Here is a 21,263-nt window from a genome sequence, read left to right as displayed (position 1 = left end):
CCGGGTTGGGGGGAGCTGTGCTGTCCCTCCTCCGGCGATGATGTCATTGCCCCCCCTCCGCAGCCTCTTGCTGCCCTGAGCTGCCGGGGCTGGGTCACCCCTCCCCCAACGCCAGCCCCGGATTCCCCCATCCCCGCCCCGCCTCGACTTGGGGTGAGTACGGGGGAGGGGGAGAAGGCACAGGGACTGGGGGCGGTAAGACGGCCCAGATCCCAGTTTGGGAGGCGGGATACCCGGGAGATGAAGACTCAAAAATTACAGCGGAGAGATTCTTCCTTAATAACGAGGTTTGGGGGCCAAGGTTCTTGGAGGGTCTGGGGAACCAAGGTTCCGAGGCAGAGTCTCCATATTTTCAGCTTTAGTGTTCGGGAGACCCCGTTTCCTAGAACTGATAGGAATGGGGGCGGAGGAACGATCCTGGGGTCCTAGAAATCGGGAAGCGGGATACCCTTTCCCAATTCCAGGGCCTTGGAGAATGGGGGAGGGTAAGTTAAGAGAGGGCGCCGAGGATGACGGAGGTGGGAGTTTGGAGCTTTCAGGAATTTCAGGGAAAGGATAGGTTGGGAAGGAGGAGGAAAGAGAAATGTCTGAAGATGAGGACAGATTTTGGCCTACACCCTACTAGTGTCTATGGCCAAAAATAGAGTCCACTTCTCTCTGGTCTGTCTGCAAGGCTGGGCGTCCCATAGCTGGAGCCTACATCATGCCTCCGGAACTCTACCCCATGGGTACAGAATCCAGGCTCACAAATCCCCCCACATAACCTGGTGGGGTCTGGGGAGGGCCATGAGGGAGTGATGGCATTCAGTTTCCCCAGGGCCTGATGGAGTCTGGACTATCCTGTTACTCCTTGCCCTGGGGCCTCCTTCCTGCTCCTGTGGTCTCTAATCTGGAGTCTCATCCCATATTCACCTCTGTGGCAGCCTCCTCCCTCTCCTTCGCACCTTCTCCCACACCTTCTGACCTCGGCAAAAATCGCTGATTTGGTAACTTGATCCCGTGCCTGGCTGCGGTCAAAAGCAGAAGAGAAAAGTAGAGTTGGGGGGAGGGGAGAGGATATAAGGGAGCATGGCTGATTTAGGTCCTTATTCTAGCCCCTACTCCCACCCCTAAGGCCTACCCAACCCCTCCTCCAGTCACCACCCTCACACCCGACTTGCTCAGAAACCTTACCCAACCCAAGCCTCAGCCTAAGTCCAGTCCCTCACCTCAAGATTCACTGCTTCTGCCTGGGGATACACCAGAATTCTGGGCAGAGAGGAGTAGGAAGCTCCGATGTCTTTTCTCTGCCTTCCTGGGTCCCATCCGGGGGCTTGAGGACTGCTCACGGATACTGGATTAAGGATATTGAATCGGGGGCAGCAGGGGAGCCCAGGGTCTGGGGGGTGAGGGAAGCTACCTCCCTGGTCTGCAGGACGGGCCCCACTTCTGCAACTCTCTCCGCAGTGACGCAGCCTCGAGTCCTGGCCAGGATGGGTGTTAGAGGGTGTGATGGGGGGGGGGGGGTGTCAGAGACCAAAGGACAGCGGGACAAAGTCCCAAAGAAGTGGGGACAGAGACTCTGAAGGGGGCAAAAGAGACACAGGGAGCAAGGATAGAGACCCAAATAGGGGGACAGAGAAAAAGAAAGGGCAGAAAGAGAAAAGGCACTTACAAAGGAGGGAAAGTGGTGGAGGAGAGGAAAAAGACACTGGGAGTGAGGTTGTAAGAGAACAAGAGCAAGGGGGACAGAAAGGCAGATGAATGGGCAGAGAAGGGGGTGGGGCGTAGAGATTGGGAGAGGGGAGTGGAGGACAGAGACACAAAGAAGACAGAGGGCTGGAGGGAACAGAGACCCAGAGAGTGGGAGACAGGGTCCTAGAGCAAGGGGGACTGCGACCCAGAGAAGGGGCAGATTGGCGAGGAGGGGCGGGGAGTGGGTAGTGGAGGTCAGAGACACAAAGAGGACGGATAGAGACCGGGAGGGGACAGAGGCCCAGAGATAGAGGCAAATCCCTGAGAAAAAGGTACAGAAACCAGGAGAAAGAGACTGGGGGTAGGGGGGAAAGAGACACAATCGGGGGAGAGGATGGGGGCAAAGACTCAGACGAGAGGGACACCTTCAGAGAACAGTGGGACAGAGACCCAGAGGGAGGGTAGATAGAGACTTGTAAGAGGGGCCAGAGTCTCAGAGTGGTGAGGGCAGAGACAGGGGACAAATACTCAGAGAAAGGGGAGAGAAAGACATCGAGAGACACAGAAACGGGAGCGGGGGGTGGGTGGGTAGGCGATACGAACCAGCCGCCGCACCTGCAGAGGGAGGCGGCGGGCCAGGGATAGTGCCGCGGGAGGAAGCCCGCAGCCCCTGACCCGCCCCCTTCGCTCCCGCAGGCACCGCCTCCTCCCGCCGCAGCCCGGGCAGCAGCCGCTGGCCCCGCCCCAGCGCCTGCGCCCTGCTACTCGGCGTCTGGCCAGCCAAGGGGGCGGGGCCGGACACGCCCTTCACCTAGCCCCGCCCTAAACCTCCCTCTCTCCCCTCCCGCCGGGACTCCCGGACACCTAGCCCCGCCCCATTTTTTCATTGGTCCTGCTTATTTCCTAGCCTTCCCAGCGCTTAGGTTTTTCCCCTCCGCCGCCCTTAAGGCTCCCTCTTCACTAGTCCTCATTCATCCTTTGGTCTCCAGTCTGCAGTTCGCTGTTGTGTAGACTTGGTCCCTTTTTCATCAGCAGTTGGAAGTTCTTGTATCGCCCTCTAAAGCCCCACTGACTCTTAGGACTCTCTCCCAGGTTCTGAGCCCCAAGCCTCCCCATTCCACGTCCCACCCTTCCAACCAGCCCAGTATCTTTGTACCCTGCAGATCTCACCTTTCCCATAGTGTACCCATTATCCGTTCTCTACTCTGAACCCTGCCCCACCCCGCCTAGCCTGGTTCCTTACACGCCTCTTAGAACCATACTCCCGCCTTCCCACAGCGCCCTTTAAGAGGTTTTCTACCATTCGTAGACCCTGCCCACCTTCCTCAGATCCGTCCCATCCATTCTGACCCTCATTTTCCCGGCCCAGCCCTGTCTGACCAGGACAAGTTTGCAGCTCCGGCCCCTCCTCTTCCTTACTTCGCCCCCTTTCTTAGTCCTAGACAGACGCTCTCAGGTTTCCAGGCCTCGCTTACGTCCGCTCCTCCTCACTGGGTCTCAGTCCCTATTCCTCCTTATAGTCCAGCCTAGTGCCAGTCTTGCCAAAGTACTCTCTACTCTCCATTTCCAGTTCCCGCCCCTCGTTCAGTCTCGCCCCCTCACTCTCCCAGGCCAATTAGGACTGCTCCTAACTTTCTCAGGCCCTGCCTCTCTTTAAGATCCGCCCTGTGGCGACAAAGCGAAGTTAGGGACCCAAGCGGGCTGTTTCCATCCGCCCTTCCCCACCGGGTCCTGCTTGCCAGCTCTTTAGGTCCTTTCTCTGTCCAGTTAGGGCCGTCTCCCCCATGCCAGTCAGAAGTCTTTAAATAGTTTGGACGTGTCCCCTTCCTCTGCTGGACCCGCTCCTTTTTTCAGTTCACTCAGATCTCGTATCTGGTCCCACCTCCTCTGTTTTCCTTGCGCTGTCCAGCCCCGCAGCTTTAGTTGTCGGTCCCGCCCCCTAACGCCTAGCTCCGCCCGCCCCTTCTCTCGGAAGATCCAATCGGTGTGCTTCACCTGCAGCCCCGCCCCGTCCAGCTAGGCTGTGCGGAGTCCCCGACCTTCTCCCTGCCTCAGCCCCGCCCTACCTCCCCCAGGCCAATCAGTTCTGTTCCTCCCCTACCGCGGCCCCGCCCCCTCCCCTCGTCGCCTCCTTCACCCAATCCTGTCTGCCTCTCCCCCTGAGGCCCCGCCCCCTACTCCCCGCCCCTCTCGCCCCGCCCCCCGTCCAATGCTGAGCTCAGTCTGCGTCTCGTCCTTCCGCGGGCGCCAGGGGGCCAGCAAGCAGCAGCCGGCGCCACCGCTGCAGCCGCCCGAGTCCCCGCCGCCGCTTCCCCCGCCGCCGTCACCGCCGCCGCTGCAGCAGCAGCAGTCTGCGCAGCCCGGCCCCGCCGCGTCCTCGGCGGGCCCCCCGGCACCTCGCGGGCCCGGGGGCCGGCGCGCCGAGCCATGCCCCGGGCTGCCGGCGGCGGCCATGGGGCGGCACGGCGGCGGCGGTGGCGACAGCGGCAAGATCGTGATCAACGTGGGCGGCGTGCGCCATGAGACGTACCGCTCGACGCTGCGCACCCTGCCGGGGACGCGGCTGGCCGGCCTGACGGAGCCCGAGGCGGCGGCGCGCTTCGACTACGATCCCGGCGCTGACGAGTTCTTCTTTGACCGGCACCCGGGAGTCTTCGCCTACGTGCTCAACTACTACCGCACAGGCAAGCTGCACTGTCCGGCTGACGTGTGCGGGCCGCTTTTCGAGGAGGAGCTCGGCTTCTGGGGCATCGACGAGACCGACGTGGAGGCCTGCTGCTGGATGACCTACCGGCAGCACCGCGACGCCGAAGAGGCGCTCGACTCCTTTGAGGCTCCGGACCCAGCGGGCGCAGCCAACGCCGCCAACGCCGCCGGCGCCCACGACGCGGGTCTGGACGACGAAGCGGGTGCGGGCGGAGGCGGCTTGGACGGCGCGGGCGGCGAGCTCAAGCGCCTCTGCTTCCAGGACGCGGGCGGCGGCGCCGGGGGGCCGCCAGGGGGCGCGGGCGGCGCCGGCGGCACGTGGTGGCGCCGCTGGCAGCCCCGCGTGTGGGCGCTCTTCGAGGACCCCTACTCGTCGCGGGCTGCCAGGGTGAGCGCGCTCTCGGAGCCCCCATCCCTCCCCCCTTTCCTGGAGATCCCAGCCCCTTAGGAGTGCCCCCATCCTAACCCCCAGAATCTCGTGGCGGGTCCCAAGCCCTTCTGGCCTTCCTGGTCTCTGGGCCTCCCAGGTTCTTCTAGAAAAGCCTCTTTGTCCAACCCCGAGTTTCCTGTACTTTTGTGAACACACCCCCTCTCCCTGTCATCCCCAGATCCTCGGAAGACGTTTCCTCAACCTTCAGAATCCCCCAGATCCCTCCAAACCCCACCCGGCTTCCCTAGGCTACCCAACACGCTTAGAAACTTCTGCCCCGTCTGTGAATCTCCTGGGCTTCTCTGAACAACCTCACTACCTCCTTTCCTGGACTCCTCTGAGACCCTCAGAAGAACTTTCTCCAGCCCCGAGTCTTCTGAGCCCCTGTAAATCCTTTTCACCTCTCTCGGTCATCCCCTCAGACCGCCAGAGAACCCCTCTGCAGCCCTCAGTTTCTTGCACCATCCCCAGACCCTCAGAAGACCTCTCCTCCTCCTCCTCCTCCTCCTCTTCTTCTTCTTCTTCTTTTTGAAGATTTTATTTATTTATTTGACAGAAAGATAGAGATCACAAGTAGGCAGAGCAGCAGTCAGAGACAGAGGGGGAAGCAGGCTCCCTGCTGATCAGAGAGCCCAATGCGGGCCTTGATCCCAGAACCCTGAGATCTTGACCTGAGTCGAAGGCAGAGGCCCAACGCATTGAGCCACCCAGGTGCCCCAGAAAACCTCCCTTCTTAACCTTCAGTGTCCCAGACTCTGTGAACACTGCCCCCACCTTTCCCTGCAAGCTGCGTCTCCTCTGAAGCTCCTCTCCAACCCTCAGTCCCTGGGGTTCTCCCTGATTCTTTCTCCCTATGCCCCTCTCCCTACACCTCCCCTCTCTTCAAGTTTGAGTCTTCTGGCTATTTTTGAACCCCACTTGTGCTGTCAAAGTCTTAGAAGACTCTGCCTCAATCTCAGAACCTCCTGGACCCCTGTGAACCCCCAAACCACTTGCTCTGGCTAGCACACTTTCCCCCTCTCCCCTGCTGCAACACGGAGTCCTGGTGAGCCTTTCCTCCTGGGACCCTATCCAGTCCCCTCTGTGTCTGTGTTCACATATCTTCCTGCATCCTCCACGCCAACTCCCATCCCAAGGACTTTCCCTATAAAGCTCCAGACTTCCCCCAAGCCTTTCACACTCCTCCTCAGTGTCTTCAGAAGAGTCTTGAGCCCCCATAATATGTCTTTCCTCTCCAGAAGTTCCCATATGCCTTCTTCATCCACAGATTCTCCCAGCTTCTTCTCTCTTCCCACTCTTTATCTCTAGGATCCCCCATCCAGAGCCTCCCAGTCCTTTTCCAAGTCAATCAACTGACTTTTCTCCTACTTTACGGAACCTCAATCTTTGGGACTCCCTCCCCCACCCCCAGTTATCTGTCCCAAAACTTCCTCTCAAAATAGCTCCCAGTTCTTTCTACTCTGCCTCGGTATCTTTCCACTGGTCCCTACCCCAGCTCTGCGCACTCCCCCTTTCCCAAGCTCCCTGCCTCTCCATCAACCAAACCCCAGGACTGGGCCTCTGTGCTCCCCTACCCCAAAAGTGAACCAGAGAGTTCACACTCTAATCTTAACTCCCTTGAAATGCCAGATTTTTTCCCAAAGTTCCCTTCATCTTCCCCCCAAAACTTCCTTCAAACGTCTCTAACTTCCTAGGCTAAATAGCTACCCTCCCCCTTTGTTCTCCCTTGAACCTCTTCCTCCTACTAACTTCCTCCCTGTGTTGGAAGAGAGGGGGGGAGTTCATAGTGGGGGGGATCAGAAAGGAGGGGAAAGAGGAACAACTCTCGGGCCCTCTCCTAGCCTCCAGGGGACCCAAACACCCGGAGGAACCTGTCCGCCCCCTCCCCCCACCGTGCCGTGTCCTGGGCCGGGAAGGACGTGGAGCCGCAGTGCCGCATTCGCGCCAGGGGAGGGAGCGAAAGGGGGGGGGGGTAGCCCAGAGGCACTGCATAAAGTTTGGTCCCAGGAAGCGCTGAGTTGGCGAGATTTGGGGCTGGGTGGGGGGAGGTAGGGAGGAGGAGGTTCCGAAGGGCCTTGGCCCTAAATGCCCCTCAGGCCTCTGAGTGGCCTCCTCCCCTATGGCTGGGGCGCCCTTCTCTCGTGACCCCATTGAAGGGTGCTGAGGTGAGACTAGGGGTCCGGGACAGTTATGGGGGAGTGGGGGTTGTCACTCACTTACTACACAAATGGTTTTTGAGTGTCGGGCTTGCCCGGTACTTTCCAGCCTACAAGTGAGAGAGCTGGACAGAGTTGGGAGCAGAGGCCAGTGCAACGTGGAGAGTACAACCCTACTTCATCCTCCCTCCCCTCCCCTCTCCTCCCCGTAATTTTTCTTTTCCTTCTTACAGAGACTCCTTGCCCTCCTGCCCCTTCTGCTTTTGAACCACCTGGGGGCAAGGGATTAAACCAGCCCCAACGCAGTCCAGACTCTACAGCCGCGCACTGCGGCGGGTGCCCACCTTTCTTTCCTTGCCCTGGGAGGGAAGGAGTTAAACTCCTGGCCCGCGGCCACCCGTAGCGAAGCAGCGGCACTGCGGCTGCGCCCTGCTTGCTCTGCTCCTGGCCCGGAAGGGGTTAAGACCACTCTCAGCTGCGGCGGCTGCGCACTGCGGCGGGGGAGCTGGCCTCGGTGCTGGCCGCCGCGCGCCCCGCCCCCCGGCCCGGCCGGCCCGCCCCCACTGCGGTGCCGCAGCCTGCGCCGCGCACCCGGCTCGGAGGAGGCGGGGGAGCACGGGACATGCGCTGTGCAGCGGCCTCTGGCCTCTTAAACCACTGCGGAGAAACGAAGAGGGGGTGCGGGGCAGAGAGGGCCAGCGCTGACCCCAGCCCACCCCAAGGTCCAGGGCTGTATGTGCGGCAGACTCTGGTCCACCTCTCTGCTCCGCACTTCAGATTAAAGTTGAGCCTTCCCAAGCCCAGACCCCGCCCCCCAACCCTGTGGAGGAAGGGGAGTGGCTGAAGGGGTGTGCAGGCCCCCAGCCCACCCCAAGGTCTGGTCCTGTCTGCAGTCTGAGCCTGGGCCCTCGCTTTTCTCTGCATCCCTGATTAAAACTCTAGCTGCCCAGGTCCTCCTTCCTCCTCTACCCAACTGACTAAAGCCCCCCTTTGCCTTAACACCCATCTCCTTCTCCCTGCAAGGCACTAACCCCACTCTTCTCCTCTCTGCATATTGGATAAAGCCCACTGTCATCTCCAGGGGACAACTCTGTCCCCTTCCTTCTCTAAGATCTTGACCGCACCCCCTCTGCTCCTCACGGTTTTCTTCAAAATCCACACCATTGCATTCAGGACTCTGGTTCTCCCCATCTTGAAATAACCCATGTGTGCCCCACCCCCTTTTCTGCACTTTTGGCTAAAGCCTCGTCACCTCTATGGCCCTGGCTCCACCATCTCCCCCTGACGCTTGGGCCCCTGACCCTCCCTTCCTCTCCACAGCCTGAAACCCCAACCCTCCTTGCTTCTCTCTTTTTCAATTTTTGCAGACTTGACTCTTCACTTCCTTTCCTGTTTATGGCCCTAACACCCCTCTGTGGTTCCAGCCCTTTGCTGTCCTCTCTAGTCGAGGGTGACACCGAGCTTTATCCCTTCTCTGGAGCCGGACATTGGGACCAGAGTCCTTAAGCCCTGGCTCCTCTCTGAAGGCCTTGACCTTGTCTCCAACTAACAGATGCCCACGTACACTAATAGGAGCACAGTCTTGCTTACTGAGTTCCAGATGCTGGGCCAAGCACTGTTTCTGGAGCCAGGACTTCTGTATATTCATTTAACATAATCCTCATAATAATCTGGTAACAACAACAACAAAAACCCTGAGGTGTAGAAAGCTTAAACTTCTTGCCCAAATTAGGCACAGGAAAGGCCGGATTCAAATCCAGCCTTTCTTAACCACTGGGTACTCTGTCTCCCCACCACCTTCCCCCCTTCCCCTTCCCTTGGCTCCAAGCTGAGCTCCAAAGCCTCTGATACACAGAGGGTGAGTGATCTTGGTCTCCCCCCACACCCCACCCCTATCCCTCCCCCCAGCATCCTTGGACCCTGCTGGGAAGTCCTGAGATAGGACACAGAGTATGGGAAGGTGGTCTGGGACATACAGCAAAGGACCAGAAATTGCTGCTTCCATGAAAACAGTTGCCCATCTGTTTCCACTGCTGGAGCCGGCTCCTATCCCAAGCTGGGGGGAGCTGCCTCCGATCCTTTTCCTCCCCTTTTTCAGGCGTCAGAGGGGACAGCAGGTGCGGATGTGATGGAAGTATGGGGCTTCTGAATTTCCCTGGAGTCTGGGGCTGGGAAAAGGGGCCGCCGGGAGGGTCTTGTGGACTTGGCTGGTTGACCAGATGCCTGGGTCATCTTTTGCCCTCTCTCTCCTGCCCTGCCTCACAGTATGTGGCCTTCGCCTCCCTCTTCTTCATCCTCATCTCCATAACCACCTTCTGCCTGGAGACCCACGAAGGCTTCATCCATATCAGCAACAAGACAGTGACCCAGGCCTCCCCTATCCCCGGGGCTCCACCAGAGAACATCACCAATGTGGAGGTGGAGACGGAGCCCTTCCTGACCTACGTGGAGGGCGTGTGTGTGGTCTGGTTCACCTTCGAGTTCCTTATGCGTGTCACCTTCTGCCCGGACAAGGTGGAATTTCTCAAGAGCAGCCTCAACATCATCGACTGCGTGGCCATCTTGCCCTTCTATCTCGAGGTGGGCCTGTCGGGCCTCAGCTCCAAGGCCGCCAAGGACGTGCTGGGCTTCCTGCGGGTCGTCCGCTTCGTGCGCATCCTCCGCATCTTCAAGCTCACGCGCCATTTTGTGGGGCTGCGCGTGCTGGGCCACACGCTCCGCGCCAGCACCAACGAGTTCCTGCTGCTCATCATCTTCCTGGCGCTGGGCGTGCTCATCTTCGCCACCATGATTTATTACGCCGAGCGCATCGGCGCGGACCCCGATGACATCCTGGGCTCCAACCACACTTACTTCAAGAACATCCCCATCGGCTTCTGGTGGGCCGTGGTCACCATGACGACCCTGGGCTACGGAGACATGTACCCCAAAACGTGGTCGGGGATGCTGGTCGGGGCCCTGTGTGCCCTGGCCGGGGTGCTCACCATCGCCATGCCCGTGCCCGTCATCGTCAACAACTTTGGCATGTACTACTCGCTGGCCATGGCCAAGCAGAAGCTGCCCAAGAAGAAGAACAAACACATCCCCCGCCCCCCGCAGCCCGGCTCTCCCAACTACTGCAAGCCCGACCCTCCCCCACCGCCCCCGCACCACGGCCACCATGGCAGCGGCGGCATCAGCCCCCCGCCCCCCATCACCCCACCTTCCGTGGGGGTGACTGTGCCTGGGGCCTACCCACCGGGCCCCCACACGCACCCCGGGCTGCTCAGGGGGGGAGCGGGTGGGCTTGGGATCATGGGGCTGCCTCCTCTGCCAGCCCCTGGGGAGCCTTGCCCTCTGGCTCAGGAGGAAGTCATTGAGATCAACCGGGCAGGTGAGAAGGGTGCATGGGGTGGGGGGCGTGGGGAGGCGGAGAGGTTCATAGGGGGTGGGAGGTCACTGCTGAGGTTAAGAGAGATGGGGGGGGTCACGACAGAGGAGAGAGGGAAAGGGGAATGGCTATTGCTGAGGTCAGCGAAAAGGCACAGAAACAGATTCTGTGTGAAAGACAGCTTGGGGAGAGACAGACATTCCAGGGGACCTGGGAGGCAGAGTAATGAGCCTCTGGCCAGGGGGACTCAGACACCGGCACTGAGCGGGCCTAATGTGGGAATCAAGGGCTGGCCGGAGACCTGGCCAAAGGACAGTTGCAACTTTGGAGTCTTCCAGTGATGACCCTGAGAAAAGAGTCTAAAAGCAACAGTCAGAAATCAGGCAATTGTCACTGAGAGCAGGAGAGTGAGGACAGGTGGAGGGAGGGGTGGGGGTAGGGTCAGTGGCAGAGAGTTCAGGTTCTAATAACAGTGAGGCCAAGAGAGGAGACAAGGCTTAAAAACCTAGAAGATAAAGGCCAAGAAGATAGGCCCAGAGAGCGGACCGGCCATGTGATGGTGACTCGGGACCTAGGGCCTGGCTCAGGCTGTGCCAAGAGCGAGAGCAGCCCAAGAGGGGTCTGAGAGACAGAGGCTGCTGAGATAAAGAGGGGACTCAAAGGAGATGAGCTAGAAGAGAGTTGACTGGGTGTTGCCCACCCCTCCCCCCAGAGAGTCTGTGTCTCTGAGACAATAATTGGGGGCAGTCCGGAGCTGGTGGCCCCCACCCCCATGACTTAAGTAGGTCAAGAAAGGGAGCTGGGCCGCCTGGCCCTCATCTTGCTCCCTCAGCCGCTGACCCAGTTTCACACCAATTAAAAATAGCTTAAGTCAGAGCCTGGGGGACCCCCACCTCTCCCCTCCCTCCCCTGTCACCTTCCCAACCCTTCCCCACTGTGCCCTTTCCAGCACCCAACACCGTCTCTAAGCCACTCCCCCTCCTCTAGATCTCCCAGCCAATCCTCCAAACCCATCCCAACCCAGGCACCCTACCAACCCAACGCTGCTGCATCCCAGTCCTACTTAGTTCACTTCAACCAACTGTCCCCCCAGCACCCTATCCCAGCCTCCTTCCCAGCACCCACCTAACTTCCTAACCACCCTCCAAATGCCCAACTCCCCACCCCAGTCCTGCCCTTCCCAGCACCTAATACCTGGCCCGACCACCACTTCCTACCACTCAGCACCCTCCATCTGCACCCACCCCTGACTGCCCTTCCCTCTCCCTGTTGTCCTTCCCAGCATTTAATACCCTCCCCCAATGACCGGTTCCCTGAACCCACCAGCACACACCCTGACACCCTGCTTCCAACTGTGCACCCCTCCTGTCCCCTCCTTGAGACACCGTGCCCCTCAATCACCTACTTCTGGCACCCAACATTCTCCAACACCCTCCTGGCTAATCTCCCCTCCACCTTGAGTTCCCACACCTCACTCTGTCCTCTCTGTCTCTGTCTGACCCCCCGGTGCAGATCCCCGCCCCAACGGGGACCCCGCCGCAGCTGCGCTTGCCCATGAGGACTGCCCAGCCATCGACCAGCCCGCCATGTCCCCGGAAGACAAGAGCCCCATCACCCCTGGGAGCCGAGGCCGCTATAGCCGGGACCGAGCCTGCTTCCTCCTCACCGACTATGCCCCTTCCCCTGATGGCTCCATCCGGAAAGGTGAGGTGCCCTCCACTGGCCCCGGGACCCTCCCTCTCTTTCTCTTCCTCCCTCAGGGGAGGGGGGAGAGGGAGATGGGGGAGGAGGTGCTGGACTTCCCTTCCCCCATCCCCTGGCCCCAAATTCCCTTCCTCCCAGACCCCTCCCACCCCCAAATTTCCTCACCACTGACCCTTCACCTGTCTTTATTCCATCTCCATCTCCCCCACCCACCCCCCGACCCTCTGGCCTCTTCCCCCACCCCTAGCCATCGGTGCTCCCCCACTGCCCCCCCCAGACTGGCGTAAGCCAGGCCCCCCAAGCTTCTTGCCCGACCTCAACGCCAACGCTGCAGCCTGGATATCCCCCTAGCGGACGAATCCCCTCCCCCCGGGGTAAGTAGCCCCCAACCTTGGATCCCCACCTCCCTCCTGACTAACCCCTCTGAGAACATGTGGCCCCCACTGACCGAGACTCCCATCCCCTCACTGAACGGCTCCATCCAATTAACCTGCAGCCACGACCCCCGACTCCATACCCATCTGCCCAGGACTTGCCCTGCCCTTCACTCACCCACCAGAACTAACCCAGCCCTCCCCACCGCGTGCCTGACCTCCCTCCCCTGCCCGTCAGGACTGAGCCCCAGCCTCACCCCTATCCTCATCTCTCCCCTCGCCTCCCCCCTGGGTGTCTTTTAAATTCAATGAAGAAAGCAGGGTGCACACCCAGCACACTTCTGGGTGCAAGCCGGGGTGAGGGGGACTCAGTTGCTCACGCAGAGGCTTGTGAACAGACCAAGGCATGCACAGAGTACCTGTCTCTACCCGCACATCCCTGGCCCGGTGCTCAGCACAGGGAGGCAGCAGGGAAGACCATCCCCCTGCCTCGGGGGAGCTCCCAGTTTGATGGGAGAGGCAGACACCGACCTAGAAAGTCCCTGTTTGAGGTGATCTCTGGAAGTGGAGGTAGCGCAGGGACACACAGTATGCGGAACACTGGGAACTCTCCAGGGTAGGAGGGAGGTGACAGGGGAAGGTTTCCCGAAGGAACTGATGTCTGGAGTTAGCCTGACCTCAAGCGAAGAAATGATCCCATTAGACGGTGGTGACCAGAGGGACCAGCAAAAGCAAAGCTGAGGAGACCGGGGACTGGCAGGTAGACAGGCAGGAAAGCCGGGCTGGACTGAAAGGCCAGGACCTTGGTTAGGGCCCCCGGGGAGGGCAGGTCGGCTCTTGGGCTGTGTGTGAGTAGAGGTCAGGAGGCTGGATGAAGGTCCAGGGAGAGGGGGAGGATGCTGCCCGGACCCAGCCCAGGGCTGTGCACAGGGATGGAGAGGAAGGGACAAGGTAGAGGGAGTCAGGGATGGGGAGGGGGCGGAAGGGACGGGGCTGGGGACTGGCGGTGGGCAGATGAGGGGGAGAGAGTGGCGAGGTAGTCGAGGAATCTTTCAGCAAACACGGTCCGGCTTTTATTTTCTGCCAGGAAGAGAACACACATTCTGTAGTCTTCGGACCCACCCTAGCTTAAGGCACTGGGCTTGCTTCCTCCATCCCTCCATCCCCATCCGCTCCTTCACGGAGCAGCTCATTACTGAGGGCACAGCTCCAGGCGCTGGAGATTTGGCAGCACGCAGAGCAAGAATCCGCCATCACAGAGCGAACATGCTAGAGCACAGATTGGCACGCTTCAGCCCAGGGGCCAAGTCTGCCAGCAAGCTGTTTTGTAAATAGAGTGGAAGAGCTGCCACGGAGAACGTGTGGCCCACAGAGCTGAAAATATTTAGGAATTGGCCCTTTGCAGGAAACGTTTGCCACCCCCTGATCCAGGGACCAGAAAATCAAATGAACGAACAAGGTGATTACTCTGGCCACTTCAGACCGGGCTGGGGGGGTGGGGGGTGGGCGCGGTCTGTCTGCAAAGGGCTTTTTGAGAAGGTAAGACCGAAACCTGAACAGTGAAAAGGGCCAGCTGGTCAGAAGGCACAGCAAGTGCAAAAGTCCAGGGGTACGGAGATGGGGTGAGCTTGGTTTGTCAAAGGAAAAGCAAGGAGGGGTGTGTGGCTGGAAGTGAGTATCTGAAGGGAACAGGGTGCCAGACAGAGTATGCGGGGCGGGGGTAGGAAGGATTGTGACAGGTTTTGGTGAGAGGCTGGATTTGATCTTCAAAGTGATGGGGAAGCTGCCTGAAGGCACTTGATCGCAACAGTCTGTGGAAACTTCTTTAGAAATAGAGATAATAGCCCAAAGAATTCCCTCTTACAGCCCACAAAGATGCTGTCCTGGGACTTGGGGAGCCTCCAGGGACAGCCTTGTTTCAAGCCCCTTGTTTCACAGAAGTTCAGGGGGGCCTTGAGCGACCCCCACCACAGAGCAGACAGGGATGAGAACCCAGGCTTCCAGGCTCCTCGTCCAGGAGGGACTGTGGCTCCTCGCGTTCCATCCCTCCGTCTCCCCAGTTCATCCTCCATTTTCATCTCATTATCCCCCCCTTCCCTGCCCCCGCCTCACCCTCCCCCCTGCTTGCACCCAGTACCACCCTTTGTTCCCCACCCCGGGGTCTAGATGGGCCCCAGAGAACTGAGGGGCTCAGGGAGTGGGGAGGATTTGGGAATGGGAGGGAGGGTGGAGTGGGGCTGGCGGGTGGAGGTCTCTGCTGCTCTTGCCTCTGATGCCAAAATCCATTCATTGAACTCAAATAGTGGCTGGAGCTGATGGGGCTGACTGAGCGGTCTGCCCTGGGGTCCTGGGTCCCTCCCCACTCCTGTACTTCCAGGCTCCTCCCTTCCTCTCTGCCCTCCCTGGGTGATCCCTCCACTACCGTCCCCCAACTCCTCCCAAGACCCTTCCCCCTGGCCCGCCCCTTGCCCACCCCATGACCTTTTGCTTCTCTTCTCACACCAACTTCCTGAGTCCAACTCCTGACACCTGTTACCCTTTCTTCCCTAACCCTCCCCCAGCCTCCCTCCCTTGGTCCTCCTCCCCACCCACCCCCTACTCCCCTGGTCCTCCTCCCCACCCACCCCCTCCTTCCCTGGTCCTCCTCCCCAGCCACCCCCTTCTCCCCTGGTCCTCCTCCCCAGCCACCCCCTCCTCCCCTGGTCCTCCTCCCCACCCACCCCCTCCTCCCCAGCCACCCCGGAAGCTCCTTCCATATTTGATGTCTCTGGCCACCCCCATTTCACTGCTCCCCTCCCCCGGAAAACACCAAAGAGGATGAAGAGATTCCGGCGTTTCTCCGTCCCCCCAACAGTGAGGCTGTGTTGGGGGGTTCCCCCTGACCACCCTCCCCCCGCCGTGACTCTGTGTATTTCTGTCCCCAGCTCTTGTCACCGCCTGAGACCTCGCGAGACCCTCGGTCCCCCCCTGCCCCTTCCCCCCAGGTTAGCAATTGGGAATGGCTGGGAGGGGGTGTCCCCAAGATACTGGGCTTCCAACCCCGGCCCCCCAGGCCCCTTCCCCTCTGGTCAAGATGCCCTCATCCAGACAGACCTCTTGGCATCGCCTAGAGAAGTACTGGAACTTTCCCCAGACACTGGCAGACTCAGATCTTCCCAGGCATTCAAGAAACCACACACATACTCCCCCAGTCTTAGACCCATTTGGCTCTCAAGACACTGTGAGAACCTTCCCATCAGAAGGTTTCCACCTCAAGACTTCATGACCCTTTAAAGATACCCCATTACAACCTGCAGGTGAGCCCTGGCCCACTCAGACTGCTCTCCAGCACCGCCCCCCACCCAGGCACTGCCCCCTTTTGCTCCTTTCCGCCCCCCACAGCCCCATCACCTGCCTTTCCCCCTTTCCCCACAACTAGGTCAGCCCCCACCCAAGCCCTCCCACCGGCTGCTCCCCTACATGCATTCCACCAAGCTCCCTCCCCATGCCCGGCTGCCCACCATCTGCCTTGCTGCCCCGCACCTTTTTGCCTCAGATAAGGGGGCCAATGGGGGAGGGGGAGGGGAAGTGGGGGGCGGGCTGCTGTGGGGTTGGGGTGAGGGAGGCTCGGTGGGCGTCACCCTGCCTCCTAACCCTGAGTCTCTCCCCCCTCCCCATGTCTGAACCTTTCTCCTTGATGCTGACTGACTGTCCCAATTTGTTCACCTCTCTCTCTCTCCATCTCCTTGGTCCGCCTCTGTCCATCTCTGCCTCTGCCATCTGTCTTGTTATGTCTTGGTGCCTGTCTCTGTCTCTCATCCCCTCTGTCTCCCTCACCGTCTGTCTCTATCCCTGACCCTCTGCTTCACCTTTTTCTGTCTCTTGACTTTTCCTGTCTCTGGCTGTCTCTGTGTCTCTCTTTCTTTCTCATCTCCCTTAACTCCTGGTCGTTTCTCCCCTGCTACCCTGTCTCGGGGTCTGTCTGTCTGTTGGACCCTTCCCCTGCACCCCCATCTCCATGCTTCCTCCCGTGTTTCCGACCCCTCCCCCCCCAGGTTACGAGAAATCCCGCAGCCTGAGCAGCATCGCGGGCCTGAGTGGGGTGTCCCTGCGCCTCGCGCCCCTTGCCACTCCCCCGGGCTCTCCCAGGGCCGCCCGCCGCGCTCCCCCAACCCTGCCCTCCATCCTCTAGCGCTCCCCTCCCCCCCGTGGGGGGACTCGGGGGTGACAGGGAAGAAGGTCAAAGGGGCTGGGGGTGGGGGGTGGGGGAAAGGGTTTAAAAAAAAAATCAAAAAGTCATTAATAATATGCAACTGAGACGACGACGCCAGCAGACACCCCCGGACCCCTCACCCCCACCTGGGCCCCCAGGATGGAGGGGGAGGAGCCAAAGTCCACCTCCCCAACTCTCTACCCCCCCAATAAAGCCTTCTCAGGTCTCCATGAGCCATAGGACATCCCGCTCCCATAAACTCCTGTAAATACGTCCAAATTATGCCAATTACATTTTGGGGCGCCTCTCCCCTACTCTGCATGCCTCCCTCAACCTGGACAACCCCCGCTCCAACCCCACCTCAGCAATGAGCCACCAGGGGCTGCATGCCACGGCAGGGAGGGAAGGGGAATTCTGGGAAGGGGGCGGGGACCTCAAGGGGATGAGCTGGCGTTTAAGCGGCAGGAGGGTTTCCGGGCCTCCTACCCTTCACCCCAGGAGGGCAACCCATCACATTGATGTGATATATATATATATATATATATTAGCAACAATGTGGGGGAAGGAGTAACAGTCACTTGAGGCCCCAACATGAGCTGAGCTCAGATGGTAGAAGCAGAGGCATGGGGCGTGTGCTGTGGACAGCTGCTCCCTCAGCCTTTAGGAGGACCCCTGGTGAATGTGACCCTGTCATCTCTCCCCAATTCTCCCTCCCCATCCCAACCCTCCCCCAAGGGATCTGCTCGCCTCTATTCTTGCTGCATGGACTCAGACCTCCCATCTCAGAATTTCTGGGATGATCCTGGCCCTAGCACACAAAATTCCCCAATACCCCCTTCAAATTACCAGGACATGAGACCTGTACCCAGAATTCCTGAGACCAACCCTGGCACCCCGCATCCCCTAAATCCCCACAGGGTCCTGGGACTTAACCTCTGCATACAGATGCTGCCCCCCCCAAGCCCCACCCCACCCATTGCCTGGACTGCATCCCAGCACCTCGAACCTCCAAGACTTGACCCAGCCCTTCAGCTCACTTTCAGCCTTTGGGATGCTCCAAATCCTTCCCACACTTGGACATTTCTTGGACACCCCCAAATCCTCAGGCCTCCCCACCCCACCCAGATATACCCAAATCTCTGACATCAGACATCCATCTCAGGTTCTCCTGATGCTAGAATTTCCAAGATAGGCTCAACCTGTCTGCAATTCCAGGGAACCAGACCTTCCCCTGGGCATCCCCTTTCTTATGCCTAGACCTGCCTCTTCCAAGAGCCCCTCCCCCTACATGGTGCCCAAAAGGGACCCTCTTCATGGACATCAGTGTTTCCCAGAGGGCTATATTTGGACCCCTGGTGATGTGCTAAAGTTTTAGGCAGTACAAGGACACTTAATCTAGAAAGTTTTGTCTTTTACGGCATCTTCCAAAGAGGCCGGTGGTAAGTCCGGATACTGCTCCCTGGCCCGGACACCGTTTATTTAGGGTAGAGTGTTTCCACTCACAGCAGAGGCTGTGCCCCCATCAAGGGACACTGGAACATGGGAAGCCTGGGAAACGACAAACCTACACGGGCTGGAATCCCAGCCCACCCTTCTCCGGCATTCCTCGTCCTGCCATGCTCATGGGCGGAAGATCATTTCTCATATCCCATCCTGGCTCAAGGATGCGCTACCTCCCCCAAGCCCAGAGACCACACGGTCCCAGAATCCTTAGAGGGGACCACCCCTTTTGGAGCTAGAGGCCTACAGAATTAGCAACCTCCCTCCCTCTGCTCCCACGGCCTCAGGAGCCCCCCCCCCCCGCAACCCGAGGGTTGGGGGGTGTCACTGAGCACGATTCTTGATGCAACGATTCCTATGCAAGGGGCATTTTGAGTCCCCCCATCCTTCCCTTGGACCCTAAACCCTGGCGAATCAGGGGTGAGGGGTGGGGCAGGTTCTGGTGGGAGCGGGGTGGGATAAGGCAAAGGGCTAGGGGCTCCAGACACCAGGGTATGGGGGTGGGGACTGGTTATATTGCCAAAGGGTTTAACTTCTTAAAAAATAGCCCCCAGATTCCCATGACCCTCACGGAAGCCGAACAGCGCAGGGAAAGGGGGTGAGGATCTTTTCCAAAGGGTACAGACCTCTTCCCAACGTCTCCCCCTGCTCGCCAATCTGCCACACGTACCCAGCTTTTTAGTTCAGCTTTTGAAAGTAATCACGATCATAAACTTTTACAAAACGTGACTCTCCTCCTTCACCACCGTCCCCATCCCCCAAGTCAACAGTGTGGGATTTGGGGAGGAAGAGAGAGCTAAAGGGACAACTTCCAAGTCCCGCTCCCCTTTTCTCCTCGGCCGCCAGGGTGCCTGCAACTACACGCATGCGCTGCATGACGCGCTCCCCACACGCATGTCGCGCCCCTCCTGCGCTCCGGGAACGCACGGACACGGGGCGGGGGGCGGGGCGATTGGGGAGGAAGGAACGGCGGGGGGGTCTCCCTGAGTTCAGCGGCTCCTCGTCCCCATCACACACACAGCAATAAGACTCTCTCACTCAAATGTGGGCGGGGCGGGCCTGGCCTGTCGAAGTGGGAGGTGGGAGGAGTGGCGAGGGGGCGCTCTCAGGGATGGGGGCGGGTGTCCGGAGTCAGTGTGGGGAGGGGAGGTCTGCAAATCGTCCAACTCTGGTGCTAATGGCGGGTCTTCTCAGCCCACCCCCAGGGCAGGGAGGGAGGGGTCGGCATGGCCCCTCCCCCAAGTCTCCCCCACGCCCACCCTGGGTGCATGAACCACCCAATGCAGAAGCTGCCGCATGTCACCTGCCCTCCCTAAAGAAAAAAGTGTCATGCCCCCTTCCCACCCACCCTCTTACTTCCCACCAAAATAAAAGTTTCCTTTTCATTTAAAAATTGCATCCTGTTTGCTGGGGAGCTCTGATCCGGTCCGGCTTGGGGGGTTTCCTCCCAGAGGAGTTGGGTCTTCAAGAACAGGGGTCATATTAAAGTAGCAAGACTGTGTGCTTTGTGGAGGGGTAGGGGGTCCAGATATCCCCTTGATCGCTTGGTCTCACCTTGTGACTTTTCTAGGGGATGGTGTGGGGGAGGGGGTAAGAAGTGACTGCCTCAGTTTCCCTGGTGGTAAAAATGGGGATCCACACCCCTAACTTGACACTGTGAGGGCATCTGGTAATAGGAGCTCTGATGTCAGGGTGATGACCCCAGGAGAGGAGTGGAGCTGGGTCTCCACCAGGAGGTCAGGGCCCGAGGGCCACATGCTCCACATCGGCCACTCTGAAGCCCGTGGGCAGACTGTGTGGGTTCAGCTTCTTAGTAGCTGTGTGTCCTTGGGCAAGTCTCAACCTCTCTGGGTTGCTTCCACCACTCTAATAGGGCAGGAAGGGGTGAACTATTCATTCAGCAAATATATGAATTCCAACTGCATGCCAGGCACTCTTCTAGGTGCTGGAAAGCAATGGAATCCCTACCTCTAGGGGTTGTGCTGAAGGTTGAGAGGAGCGGCCCACCTTTAGCCCATGTTCAGCTAAACAAAGGATCGCCATCCAAAAGGTGGCTCAACGGTCACTCTGTCACTGTTTTGCAAAGGGTCAGACAGAGTGCAGCATCCCTTCTGCCACTTACTGGGAGTCTTGGAGCAAGGGACAGCTCAGCCTCAGTTTCCCCACCTATAATGAAGTTCGGAATATGTGGGAAGGAGGCCGAAATGAGTTTTTTCACATTAAATGCCAGGTACCCCAGCGGCTCCCAACACTGGCCAGCTGTGATTCGAACCAGCAGACTGCCCCACCTGCGGCCCCATCAGAGATCTCCGTGCAGGAACACACACAGCCCCAAGGGCTGGGGCTGGAGTTTATTTCTGCGACAGCCTGGACGCTGAGAGGCTACGGGAGCCTCCTCCATGCCCCGTAGGAAAATCCAACCAAACTGTGATCACACAAGAGCAATCAGGAGGGAGGGCGGAGCATGGGGGGAGAGGGGCCCCCTTATCCCGCCCCTCTGCAAGGGACAAAGGCTGGTGGAGACCTGGGGCTCGGGCTGTTGTCGCTCAGATGTTCAGGGATCAATGGCTAAGTGGAGCGAGAGGAAGAAATAGGGGTGGGGGGAGAGGAATGGGAGCCTTAGCTTTGGAGGCTAGGGGAGCCATGCTCCCTGGCTAATAAAGATCATTAACAACTTAAGGATGGAGGGAAGCCCTTTGGGACCACAGCTTGCCAACTACACCTGGATTTCTTCCCCAGCGAAAGCCCCAGTCCTCGTCTCCCTGCTTGCCAGCTCCTCTGTGTTTAGGGGTTTACAGGAGGTCGCAGCACCCGCCCCCGCCACTGGGTTGGTAAGTGCTGTAGTGCCAGACGGTGGCACCATTTCCTAAGTGCAAGAAGCTGGAGGTCGGAGGGAGGGTTCCTGGGACTTGGGCCTCCAGGGGCCAGGGAGGGAGGGGCCATGGCTGGGAACAGGGTGGGGTCACTGGGGCTGGGACAAAGGCGGCCCATCAGGCTCTGGTGGTGCCGGCCCAGCCCCAGGCTCTGCCTCCTCGGCCTCCTCTTCCGAGACCACGCCCTCCTCCAGTCGGAAGACCTGGCGCACCGTGCGGGTGGTGAAGGTGAGGGGGCCACGTCTGCAGGGAGGAGGGAAGACCGAGAGACAGAGGTTAAAGGA

The 21,263-nt window shown here is 59.4% G+C and overlaps 2 protein-coding genes across 14 annotated transcripts in view; one reads left to right on the top strand and one right to left on the bottom strand.

Moving 5' to 3' along the window:
• Nucleotides 1–159: 159 nt before the first annotated feature.
• On the top strand, nucleotides 160–19,494 carry KCNC3 (potassium voltage-gated channel subfamily C member 3). 9 transcript variants are annotated; one of them, XR_007124129.1, is made up of 6 exons: nucleotides 160–4,768; nucleotides 9,232–10,339; nucleotides 11,849–12,040; nucleotides 12,318–12,414; nucleotides 15,339–15,710; nucleotides 16,449–16,576. XR_007124129.1 is itself a non-coding variant. In XM_047712543.1 (5 exons), exons 1-4 carry the CDS (start codon nucleotides 3,884–3,886, stop codon nucleotides 15,353–15,355), a joined length of 2,202 nt encoding a protein of 733 aa, XP_047568499.1. In that variant the 5' UTR covers nucleotides 160–3,883; the 3' UTR covers nucleotides 15,356–15,398; nucleotides 16,449–16,573. The 9 variants fall into 9 exon arrangements, 5 of the variants coding, with proteins under 5 accessions (XP_047568499.1, XP_047568497.1, XP_047568498.1 ...); XR_007124126.1 differs by having other exon boundaries at nucleotides 12,288–12,414; XR_007124127.1 differs by having other exon boundaries at nucleotides 12,288–12,414; nucleotides 15,339–15,398; nucleotides 16,449–16,519.
• MYH14 (myosin heavy chain 14) overlaps nucleotides 16,675–21,263 on the bottom strand; it is a 99,053-nt gene continuing 94,464 nt past the window's right edge. For all 5 annotated transcript variants that reach the window (XM_047712535.1, XM_047712536.1, XM_047712539.1 and 2 more), the window contains one exon: nucleotides 16,675–21,222. In XM_047712535.1, coding sequence (XP_047568491.1) covers nucleotides 21,069–21,222 — 154 coding nt within the window. In that variant the 3' untranslated portion in view covers nucleotides 16,675–21,068. The remainder of the gene's footprint in view (nucleotides 21,223–21,263) is intronic.

This window comes from Lutra lutra, chromosome 17 (genome assembly GCF_902655055.1).
Source record: "Lutra lutra chromosome 17, mLutLut1.2, whole genome shotgun sequence".
Taxonomy (NCBI): Eukaryota; Metazoa; Chordata; class Mammalia; order Carnivora; family Mustelidae; genus Lutra; species Lutra lutra.
The sequence above is the reverse complement of the archived record's forward strand: the minus strand, read 5'-3'. Positions and strand labels throughout refer to the sequence as shown.